Source organism: Saimiri boliviensis, chromosome 16, assembly GCF_048565385.1.
Source record: "Saimiri boliviensis isolate mSaiBol1 chromosome 16, mSaiBol1.pri, whole genome shotgun sequence".
Classification (NCBI taxonomy): domain Eukaryota; kingdom Metazoa; phylum Chordata; class Mammalia; order Primates; family Cebidae; genus Saimiri; species Saimiri boliviensis.
The window spans coordinates 81,617,406-81,629,651 of NC_133464.1; the positions used below are offsets into that span (position 1 = coordinate 81,617,406).

Genomic DNA, 12,246 nt, shown 5'->3' on the forward strand with positions numbered 1-12,246 from the left:
GCATAGTTTACGGTGCTGTGCCTTAGTTTAGAACTGTAATAAGGTGAGTGTTCTTTCTTTGTACATTTGATTTCGATCTGCTACCCTCCCTCTGTCCTAACCATCATTCTTCAGGCTGTTGAATTGTGGGCTTGCCATATATTGGTTGCCTTGGACTTCCCTGGAGTTTTGTGTTAATACACTGATGTCTTCAGAAGTATTGATGAAAGTGATTGGAAACGGTAGAATGTTGAGTGAGAAGTGAGAAGAGATTTTAGAGATCACACAATCTTTTCATTTTCTGAATAGGTTTAGCCACGAAAATCTTAGTTCATGTAAAGGGTTACTTGAAAACCCAACAGATAAATTTGGAACTGGGAATTTTGAAAATTGCTGAGGATTCTGACCCTTTTGTTTTGCAAATGAAGATTCTTCAATCTAGAAGGGTTCAACGATTGTGATCTACAGCTCTTTCCACCTTACCATTCTTGGCCTACTGTTCCCAGACCTCTGAATTGGCTTATGATTCCACTTTGTTGTTAGGCTGTGTCGGGGGTGTACAGTGATGATACCTCTGGGGGGGGGGGCACTTTGTGGAATTGGCTCTTGTCTGCCAAACTAAGGAGAGTATCTATTTTTTTTTGTGTGTGTATTATAGCTGTCTTGTTTTGTCTTCTGATTTTCTTCTTGTCATTTCTTAGCTTTTGCGTGGAGCAGAAAAGATATATTACTGTGACTGGTTTATTTTCTTTGTGTTTGAAAGGAAGGGTGAGAAGAGGACCAGCATTTATTAGACACTTGCTTATGTGCCAAGCACCACTAGCTGCCTTAGAAAAGTTAAAATTCTGTTAATTTATAGTCACTCTGTAAAGTAGTTGCTAACATTTTTAACAGTTGGGAAACTGAGGCACAGAGAGACAACACCTGACCCATAGTTGAAACTTCTGTGAGGACAAGGCGGTAGGAGAAGAGCTTACTAAGCAGGTGTAAAAGTACATGATACATATGGTGACAGGCAGACATCGGGTGGTTAGAATATAAGGTGAGTGGCGTGTGATTTGGCTAACAGTAGAGAGAGAACCTTTACCTGTTACCCTGTTCTTTGTGCATCTTAAGGGCTAGAAATGCCATCTAAGGTATATGCACTAGTATTTTATTTTTCTAGATACGTAAGTGTTTGAGGTTGTATTTTGAATGATGGTACCTTTTCTTCTGTTTTGGTGGGGAAAAAGGAGTATACTCATTTAAATAAGCCAGTATCAGTTTGGATTTTTACAACAGGTGGTAAAAACCTGGGTTTATTGATTATTTTCAACATATGTGAGGGACTTTTGTAACAAGGTACTTGAGCTGGCAGGGTGGAGGGTAGTAGGGCTTGCAGTATTCCCAACAGTTTTTAGTGGATCGTGAAGTTGCTGTAATAATTGAATTTGGCATTGTTATGACATATTTATTGCTATCCAAACTTAGAAACAGATGATATCTATTCACTAGTGATGCTATCAAGGTTTTATGTAAAACCCAAAAGTAATTCCCAAGTTAAAAAATTAAAGACAGTGTCATGTATATAGAAGGACTGGTTGGCTGGAGGGTGTTAGAAGAAACATCTTGGTTTGGTGGAACTTGACTGCCAACTCACTGTGTACCTTTATCAGTCCTCCTTTTCGGCTTCAAAGTGTCAGGGAATTGAAGACGCAGTGTCTAACAAAAGTTCTGGGCTTCCCAGGTTCAGAAGTCACGTGTGGAAAGGAAGCAGCAGGTGTGGGTTTCTGATCACTGGTGTGTTGCTGACCGTATGCCCTGTGTAGCTGAGGAGGCACATTGTCTCTGCAGCTCTTCACAGTGACATTGGGTATTTTTTGAGTAGTGCCCTATCAGTTATACTTATCTAGTATGTTTTCTTGGGAGTTTTCAAGGTAAACATAGAGTTATATTAACGGAGTTGCTTTTATTTCCTTTTCAGACTACATTTTAGAGTCCATTTAGTTGTATCCATTTATGTATCATCACCCAACATGGTGCTCAGGGCCACATTTGTCCCCCTCCCTTTCACATGGTCTTCAGGGACCACAGGTGCACAAAACTGAGTTGATCACATTCTTGAAACCGTGACATACTACGATTGTGCGAGGCCCTTGTTTCTTTGATTTTGTTTCTTTTCTTCTTGTCCTCCATTCCCAATTCTGTGGCCTATCCCTTTTCCAGCACCCACTCAGGTATGTAGTATATTTAATGTACTGTACACTCTTCAGTCTACTTTCCATGCGTTATTAAACACACATGGTGTTGTTTTGTGTTAATCTAATTTTTCTTTTCTTCATTTAACATTGTGTTTTTCAGATTACTCATGTTTCTGTGTGTAAACCTAGTTCAGGTGTCCCCAAACTTTTTACACAGGGGGCCAGTTCACTGTCCCTCAGACCATTGGAGGGCTGGACTATGCAAGGTGTGACACCCTTCACAGCCAGCGCTGCTGCCTCCACTATCCCAGACAGCGGTATACAGTGTCACAGGCCCAGCACCACCTCCAGTGCTGTATACAGGGATGGCGGTGATCAGCCTGTGACACTGTGTATACAGCGTCCTGGACATCTGCAGCAGCGGTGGGCCTCTTCTGTGGGAAGCCCACTGCTGCATGTTTCCCCTGTTTTAAGACACCTCCTAAAAATAAGACAGCCTCCGTCTTTTGGGGGTAAAATTAATATAAAACAGGGTCTTATAATAGGGGAAACACAGTGTGTAGTAATGTGGGGGGAGACTTTTGGGCAAAGGGAGGTGATAGGGGCCAATCTGTTGTCGTAGATTTGGGGGAGTATGGGGGCCATTGTACTGTGTAGTAATGGTTATAGTGCTTTGCCTTTCTTCCTACTTCTGCTGTTATTTCACACGGCTTCCAGTGATGTGGGGCGCCGCAGTCGCAGACCGGATGTATGTCATATGACGCGCTTCCAGAGCCGTGAGCGTCTGTCCCGCGTCACCGGAAGTAGTACTGTACGTGAGGGACACTGTGCTTTGTGGCGCCGCCACATACAGTACTCCAGGAGCACAGGATGCAGATGCATCACTGACCACCAATTAAAGAGGTGGCCCTTCCTGAAGTGTGGCGGGTGCCGGATAAATGGCCTTAGGGGGCTGCATGCGGCCCTCCAGCCGTAGTTTGGGGACCCCGACCCAGTTCATTTATTCTGGTTCTACTGTGTAGTATGCTGTCACATTTTACGAATCTATTTCCCCAATGATGGACCATCTAGACATCTAGACTGCTGTCAGCTGCATCCAGACTGCTGTCAGCTGCATTCATAAATGACACTGCAGTAAACATTCTTGTCAGCTTAGTTCTGGGTAAGAATTTCAGGTTTATAGTTCAGAATTGCTAGGCCACTGAGTATGTACGTATTTATATTTAGCTTCACAGAATTTCAGCTCTCAGAGATGTCTGCTATCAGATTACACTCCTGTTAGAGTACATGATACAGCAGATTTCATTCATTACTTAGAAAAAAAAACCATGAATGTAATTCCTTGATCCAGGCTTTGGTTCTGTGAGAAAGTTCCTGTAAACCAATTTTTAGTCATTATCAAAAGCCTTTATTCTTCAATATTATTGTTTCTCTTCTCCTTTTTCTTTTGTGTTATGTAGCAATAGGGATCATAGAAAGGTTTTTTAACAGGGTGTCTCTAACCTGTGTAATTGTGACAATATTATGAAAATACAGTTATGTGTAACGATGGGAATATATTGTGAGAAATGCATCATTAGGCCATTTTGTCATTGTGCATGTGCACATCATAGAGTGTTCTTACACAAACATAGGTGGTTGAGCCTACTGCATTCCTAGGCTAGATGGTAGAGCCTATTGCTGGTAGGCTACAAACCTGTACTGCATGTTCCTGTACTTTCTAGGCAGTTATAAGTGTGCATCTGAACATATCTAAACCTAAGAAAGGTACAGTTAAAAATACAGTGTAAAGGATAAAGACACACCTGTTTAGGGTGGCTCCGTTATGATATGATAGGACCATCATTGTGTTGCAGCCTGTCATTGCCTGAAGCGTCATTATGTGGTGTAGGACTGTAGTATAAATACTAAGATTTTTGTTTTTCATTTTATAGGGCGCCAATGCTTCGGCATTAGAGAAAGAGATTGGTCCAGAACAGTTTCCAGTCAATGAGCACTATTTTGGATTAGTCAATGTAAGTATCCATTGATACGCTTTTAGAATCATGTTTGGAAGCAGTTTGAAAAATGATGAATGCATTTCATAAGTTATTAAAGAAATTTTTTTTTATCAATAGTGCCAAGAGACTTGATTGGGAATTTTGAAATGATCTTTAAGGGAAGGGAAACAAAGTTGCCTAGCATCTTAAGAGTCCTAGAGATAGAGTAGTTTCTAACTTGTCAGCCTGATTGTCCCGATTTTGTCAGAAATTTCTCATAGCTGAAATTTAGTATTAATTTATATTAATAGTAGTAGTATATTTGCAGTATTTGACAATTTACTTCTGTCATTGTACGAGTGCTATAGCTATAAAAGTGTGCAATGTGGGGAAAAAGGTACATCCCAGTTCTTGTGGAGGTATTTCTAGTAATTATACATTTTTGAAACTTTGGGAAAATTTGAGTTTTACCAGAATGTTGTCTGTTCTGAGTCACAGGAGAATACCACAAACCTGTACTATGTAATTGTGGTAGTTTATTTTATACTGTTGTACTGTACTATCAGGTGAACCCATGATAGGTGTTTTAAAATGCATATATTGATAAAATAGGTAACACAGTAAGTTATATTGAACAAATTGGTGGACTCTAAATACTAGTCTGTGCATAGGACGTATGAGATGGGTTTCTCATGGATTTGAGGAAAGCAGTTGAAGTGATGTGTGTGATTCCCTGTGCTTTGGGAATTCTTTGTGTGTGTACTATGCATAAAACCTGTAACACAGAGTCGGCACTCCCCTACCCTTCTCTGTCTCTTTTCAGAACAGGGTACTCATTATTCATTCCTCTTACTTATTTTATTCTGGAATTTACCCTTATATTCTAATTTTAAAAAACAGCATTTCAATTAGAATTTTTAAATAACAATAAAATTAAGAGAAGCAGGAGAGAATAAAGTTACTAAGAAACCATCAGAAGACGCTTTGTCTTCATCCCCTGGAGAGATTCATTTGATGAGTAGAAATAGAGCTTTTGGTCTGTGTGCCTTGTTATTATACAAAAAATTAACATCTCTACAGGGGCCATAGCTCCACCTATTAAAGGTTGGTGAACATTGTGAATGATACTCAGAAATAAAACTGTGGCCAGAGTAGATGCAGCAGAACTAGTAGAGAGCTTAACTCCAGGCAGCAGGCTGGAGTGTGGTGTTGTGATCACAGCTCACTGCAGCCTCGACCTCCTGGGCTAAGGCAGTCCTGCCTTAGACTCCCAGGTAGCTAGCACCACACGCATGCACCACCATGTCTATCTAATTTTTTAAAAAATTATTTATAGAGATGGGATCTTGCTATATGCCCAAGCTTTTTTTTTTTTTTTTTTTTTAATGAAGAGCAGAAAAATAACACAGTTTAACCTAGCAGAAAATTAAACAGCGTGGTTGCTTTTTAGTACTTTAATGACAACCTGTTTTCTGTTACTTTCAGTTGCAGATATTTTTGTCTCGGAAGAATATTTTCACAGATAGTAGCTCTTATGGCAGCTTACTCTTAATGAGGGATAATTACGTGTAACTATAATTTGTATAGTACATAGAATGAGGATTTCCTCTTAGCTTATCTCCCATAGGTACAATGCTATTCCTGATGTTATTGAAAGTAGAGAGGATAAATAATGGTGTGGCTTGAGGACCTTTGGGTGGGCAAAGGAGCCCTTGGAAGCGTTCTTTGCTGGAAAGTATCTCACATGCAGGCCAGCTATTTACATAGTCAGCTAAATTCTTTGAAAACAAGTTATTTTAACTTGATAAGTCAAGTTGCCTTTTTCCCTTTTATATTGTAGCTGATTGGTACTTACTTTAGTAGAGTTGATAGTAGAGAGTGATTTAAACCGCAATTTAGTATATCTTTCCTACTTGAATGTAGTCTGTGCATTTTTTGAATAGCTTTTTTTCCATTGTTTTATTGTATGGTTCTTATATTAATTTTCTAATACAGGTAGGCCTCAACATACAAGTAAGCAGGCCTCAGTAAGTTCATTTGTGAGGCTACTGGGAAATGTGCTTTTCCTATCTTCTAAGGTTTTAGGTTGTTCAAAAAAAAAAAAAAAAAAAAAGAAATGTGCTTTCCCTCCAGAATCTTTATTATAAAATTATGATTGCATTCCCAGTCCATCATATAAAAGTCTATTTAACCTGAATTGCTACTTGTCATTGATTGGAGCAGGGTCCTTTATAGAAATAAATACAAAAGAAACTTTCCATTTTGGGTTATAAAGTTCATTAGACAGTGTCTCTTGGTTCTGTTTTTTTGTTTTTGTTTTTTTGCTTTAATTTCATTCTCATTCAGGTTCTCGCCATCTGATGGCTATAGCTTACTTGAGGTTTACATTGTTGCAGAGTCCAGGGAATATCCATATCAAACCTGGCAAAAGAGCTCTGGCTTAGGTCCTCTGGCTAGAGTGTATCAAGTGTCCAACCCTGTTGGAGGGGCTGTAAAAGGGTTTTGATTGATAGCACAACAGTAATTTGCATAGAGAAGAGAAAGCAGTTCCTGTAAGGAAGTATGGGGCAGTGGAGTAAGCCTTTACAGGTGAGGAACTGACATCTATTGGAGTATGAAAAGATGACTTCCGGGTTAGCTACTCAATGCCTGGCCCACTCTGCTGCAGTAAGAGTGGTGGGTAGGGGAATGTGAAAATACAGTGTTCTAAAATATGCTTACCTAAACAAGAACTGGTTGGTGGAAGAGGACATTCCCTTTGAACATCTTAGGATGTTCATAGAAGAGGCACCGTCACCCACGTCCAGCAGCCCAGCATCGGGGACAGGGAAGAAGTTGTACTTCTTCAAAAATGTGGGGATTTTTTGTTTGTTTGTTTGTTTTGTCTTTTTTTTTTTTTTTTTTTTTTTTTTTTTGGAGAAAGGGTCTTGCTCTGTCATCCAGGCTGGCATGCAGTAAGTGATCATGGCTCACTGCAGCTTCACTTCACTGGTTCAAGACATGCTCCTGCCTTTACCTCCTGAGTAGCTGGGACTACAGGTGCATGCCAACGTGCTCAGCTAATTTTTCAAGGTTTTTGTAGAGACAGGGTCTCACTATATTGCTCATGCTGGTGTTGAATTCTTGGTCTCAAGCGATCGTTCTGCCTCAGCCTCCCAAAGTGCTGTGATTACAGGCATGAGCCACTGTGCCCAGCCTCAGTATTTAAACAAAGTGATGCTATTAACAATGCTATTCCTGATATTATTGGAATTGGGTTAAAACCAGTAGTCTCGAAATGAAGTGTGTAAGATGATCCATTAGGAATGGGAAGAAAATATTAGAATTTCTGATGTTTATTTTTATGTAAAAATGATAGACTAAGCATTATTTTTAACATGGATGATTCTGGTGTCCATACTCTATCTGTATATGATATGGTTATATGCTACTTCAGGTTCCATGATTACAATCATTAGATTGTGGTACAATATGGATATTTTTAAGAAAAATTGTTACTGGATACTGGATAAATTAATCCTAGCAACATTGTAGATTCTACTTCAAGTGTACTTAACCCCTGAGTAGGCTCATTTATTTCTGCTATGGCAGATCTATTATAATTTAAATGTAGTTTTAGAGAATTATATAATTGAATTTTCGTTAACTTAAAAGGTTGTTTTAAAGTAACTATTGGCTGGCTGTGGTGGCTCATGCCTTTAATCCCAGCACTTTGGGAGGCCAAGGTGAGAGGATTGCTTTGAAACCAGAAGTCTGAGACCAGCCTGGGCAATGTAGTGAGACCCTGTTTCTAAAAAAAAAAAAAAAAAAAAAAAAAAGGCTGGGGCATAGTGGTACATGTCTGAGGTTCCAGCTACTCCAGAGGTAGGAGGATCCCTTGAGCCCAGGAGGTTGAGGCTGCAGTGAACCATGATCATACCACTGCACTCCAGCCTGGGTGACAGCAAGACCCTGTCTCAAAAAAAAAAGAAAGGTAGCCATGAAATGATGAAGGGCCAGGAATTGTTCTGAGTATTTTAAGTGGATGATTCATTTAATTATTTAAGAAATTCTAAGAGGTAGATGCTGTATTACCCTCTTTTTTCAGATAAAGAAACTGATAAACAGAGCAGTTTAGTAATTTCTCAAGGACAGATAGTGGAACCAGACTCGAACCTAGACAGTTTGGTTTTAGATTCTGTGTGCTTTATTACTGTGCTGTCCTGCTCTAAAGGCAGGCATTTTCTAAGTGAATTCAAACTAATTTGGTCGATGAGATGACACATTGGATACTATGATTTAGAAAATAAAGGTAGGTAGTGAGACTCTCCTTCCCTTACACCTATATATCTTTATGAAGGTATCTTTTTCAGTTTTGATAGCCGTTAAAACTGCCTGTCCAAATAACTGAACATAAACCCAGACTATCAAATTGCTCTTTTAAAATCTAAAACCTATACAAAAAAAAAATACTCAATCTCATTGCTCTCACTTAAAACTAATAATTTTTCATGAAAAAAAAGCTTGTGTAACAAATAAGACAAAAATCTAAATGTGCATTTTCTTAGTTGCATTCCTTTACATTTTTAATATACATAATAGAGTACATATAATTTATAAATATGTTTAAGGGATGTGTGCTCAAAATGGTCTTAGTGGTAGAGATATAAAAAATGTTTGTGGTGGGATGTTTGTTATAGTTTGGAGAAAAAGGCATTAGAAAAAGCACTTTGAAAGCAAGAATGAGTCATTGTGTTCACTAAGCAATCAAAAAAATCAATGATCAGACCTTGAGTAGGGTGGCAACTTTTAAAATGCCTTCTCTCTGATCTAAACCTACCTTGATCTTCAAAACCAGCTGAGATAATACAGCATAGATTTCAGCACTAAAACAATTTTTTTTTTAAAGAAATTGAGCATTCACAAAGAAGAGTATAGAGGAAATCATCCCAGAAAACCTTTTGCATGAAGGCTATATATACTCTTGAAAGATAATTTTTAGGTCTTAGGACCTTGAATGAAAGTTAATTTAAAAAATCAAGGACATTGAAGGAAAAATTTCAAAATTATTAATAAGATTGAAAGCTAGCTTATTCTAGAGCAAAAATAGTAGTTTCAACCTTTAATTTTTCTTTAATGGGATTGATGAAAGTAAATACAGGAAGATTCTAATAGCAGACCTCAAAGAATTGATTATAATGTTACTGTTGCTTTATATTCAGAAGATGAGCAAGTCATGTTGGATAGAAGTGTGAGCCTGATTTCCAGTAGTCTACAAAATAGAGACTCCGTCTTGTTTTTTAGCTTATCCTATTTCCTTCTTACATTTTTTACAGATAGGTCAATACTTACTGTCGTAATATTTCTGATATACTCTGAGATGATCTCTTTTGCTTTCATTTCCCTACTCAGTGGTAGTTGTTCATTTCCCCTGTTGCCTATTCTAAAATATGGAGATTGTGTCTTCTCTTCGATTGATGTAACCAGATTTGTTGGTTGTTAGCTTCATTAGATTGTTGTACAATATGGATATTTCTAAGAAAAATTGATACTGGATACTGGATAAATTAATCCTGGTAACACTGTAGATTCTACTTCAGGTGTACTTAACCCCTGGGTAGGCTTCGTTGAAGTGTGTCTATAGTTACATTTATGATCACTGATATCAGTACCCTTTAATCACATGCTTCTTAAGCTTAAGCACCTCTTTTTCTGAAACCAGTGCTTGTCTCCTGCTAGCAGTGTGGATGTGAGAAGCCATTGTCCTCAGTAGGTCTCAGGTCCTCAGCTGGAGAGGGCATGGATCTCCCAAGCCTCTTCAAAAAATTGTTAACTCTTGTTTCAGTGGGGCAGAGGGATCTTAATTTTATACTCTCTGTGGAAAGGAAGAAATATATTCAGACAGTTAGATTGAACATAGCAGAGCTTTTAAATTTTTTCCCCTGGAATTACTGGTTCTGCCTAGTCTCTTTTCTTCACTATGAATTTATCTGGTTAGGTTCTTTATTTGCTATGATTTTGACATATGATGACATGATGATTTAATTTACCTCAAAGATCAAATACCACCTTTGAAAAGCGAGAGGAGAGGTTGAGCATAATGAATCACCATGAACCCATCTATCTATCTTGAACAATTAACAATATTTTCATTCTCTTCTACTTATCCTTTTTTTTTTTTCCTGGAAAAGGAAATTCTAGTCATCAACGTCATTTTGGCTAAAATGGGACACACTTAATTACATGTCTCAAAGTAGCAGGAACATTGTAAAAAACATGATCATCTAATGATCACACCTAACAAAGTCACCAATTTCTCAGTGTCATCCAATGGTGGTATATATTCAGATATCTTTCTTTTTTTTTTGGGGGGGGGGAAGGGGGGAGATGGAGTCTCACTCTGTTGCCCAGGCTAGAGTGCAGTGGCAAGATCTTGGCTCACTGCAACCTCCACCTTCCAGGTTCAAGCAGTTCTTCTGCCTCTGCCTCCTGAGTAGCTGGGATTACAGGAGTGCGTCACCACGCCCGGCTAGTTTTTGTATTTTTAGTAGAGAGGGGGTTTCACCAGGTTGGCCAGGCTGGCCTCAAACTCCTGACCTTGTGATCCGCTCACCTCAGCTTCCCAAAGTGCTGGGATTACAGGCATGAGCCACTGAGCCTGGCCAAAGATGACTTTATAGTTGGCTTATAAATCGGGATCTAAGTAAACTCCAAGCATTTACATTTGCAATTTGACTGTTGTATCTCTTGAGTCCTTCTCAACCTTTTTTCTTTTTCAAGCCATTGATTTGTGGAGAAACTAGGTTGTATGTCCTAGAGACTATCCGCATTTCAAACTTGACCTTTTTCTTCTTTACATTGTCTCTTCCGTTGTCTGACTGTCTTGTAAATTAGTAGTTGCATCTAGAGACGTGATTGAAGTTTAATGATTTTGTTTTTTTTAAGGTAAGAATACTTCATAGGAGGTAAGATATGTTAAAAGACATAAAATATTCAGTTGTTCACTTTCAGCAATGCTGAAACGCATGGGAGGTTTAGGTCTGATCCCTCTGTTTTAAAGTTCTCCATCAACCTTTAACCTAATCCTTTGAGCATCCATTGATAATTATTGCTTAATCCATTATTTACAACCATTTCTTCTGATTTTATTCACTGGAATTATTTTATAAACAAAAACTTCCCTATCAACTGTTTAGTGTCCCTGAAATATGGTTCTTAAGAGAAAGGCAAGATGAATCTTTGATGTTTTCCTTTTTTATGTTAGTTTGCAACTGTCAATGGAGACTAATGAGGGTTTCCTTTTTAAAAATGTCATTATGTGCGCGCGCACACACACGTACACACACACATATGCGTGCGCACCCCCCCCCTTTTTTTTTTTTTTTTTGGAGAAAGTCTCATTCTGTTGACCAAGCTGGAGTGCAGTGGCACCATCTTGGCTCACTGCAACCTCCGCCTTCCAGGTTCAGGGGATTCTACCACCTCAGCTTCTTGATTAGCTGGGATTACAGGTGTGTGCCACCATACCTGGCTAATTTTCGTAACTTTAGTTAGAGATGGGGTTTCACCATGTTGGCCAGGCTGGTCTCAAGCTCTTGACCTCAACTGATCCACCCACCTTGTCCTCCCAAAGTGCTGGGATTATAGGCAGGAGCCATTGCTCCCAGCCTAAAATGTCATTTTAAATTTATGAATTTTTATATAGTTGGTGTATTTTAATCCATTGCAGTAATCCTTTTGTATTTAAGTTGACACATTCAAGATATCCCAGGCTAATCTTGCACATTGTACATTTCTTGTCCCAAATTTTATATGAGCCATGTCTTCAAGACGTCCGAGTTCCTTTTGATGGAAAAAAGGTGTTTAGAGAACACAGTCTGGGTATAAGAGAAAGTTGTTGCTTCCACACCTTTTCAGTGGACAGAGTTTGAAAATACATACACACAAACATATATGCCTGCACACAGATGTACACTTTCAGAGTTATAAAAGACATTAGTTTATATTGATATTACCAACTTAAGTTTATAGGGCTTTTACTTTTCTGATTTTTTTTTTTTTTTTTTTTTGAGACAGAGTTTTGCTCTCGTTACCCAGGCTGGAGTGCAATGGCGCGATCTCGGCTCACT

The 12,246-nt window shown here is 38.6% G+C and overlaps 1 protein-coding gene across 1 annotated transcript in view; it reads left to right on the forward strand.

Moving 5' to 3' along the window:
- The window catches only part of USP12 (ubiquitin specific peptidase 12), a 104,864-nt gene that overhangs the window by 49,191 nt on the left and 43,427 nt on the right, over positions 1 to 12,246 (forward strand). The window contains exon 2 of the mRNA XM_039473350.2: positions 4,094 to 4,174. Within this exon, the coding sequence (XP_039329284.1) occupies positions 4,094 to 4,174 (81 nt within the window). The remainder of the gene's footprint in view (positions 1 to 4,093; positions 4,175 to 12,246) is intronic.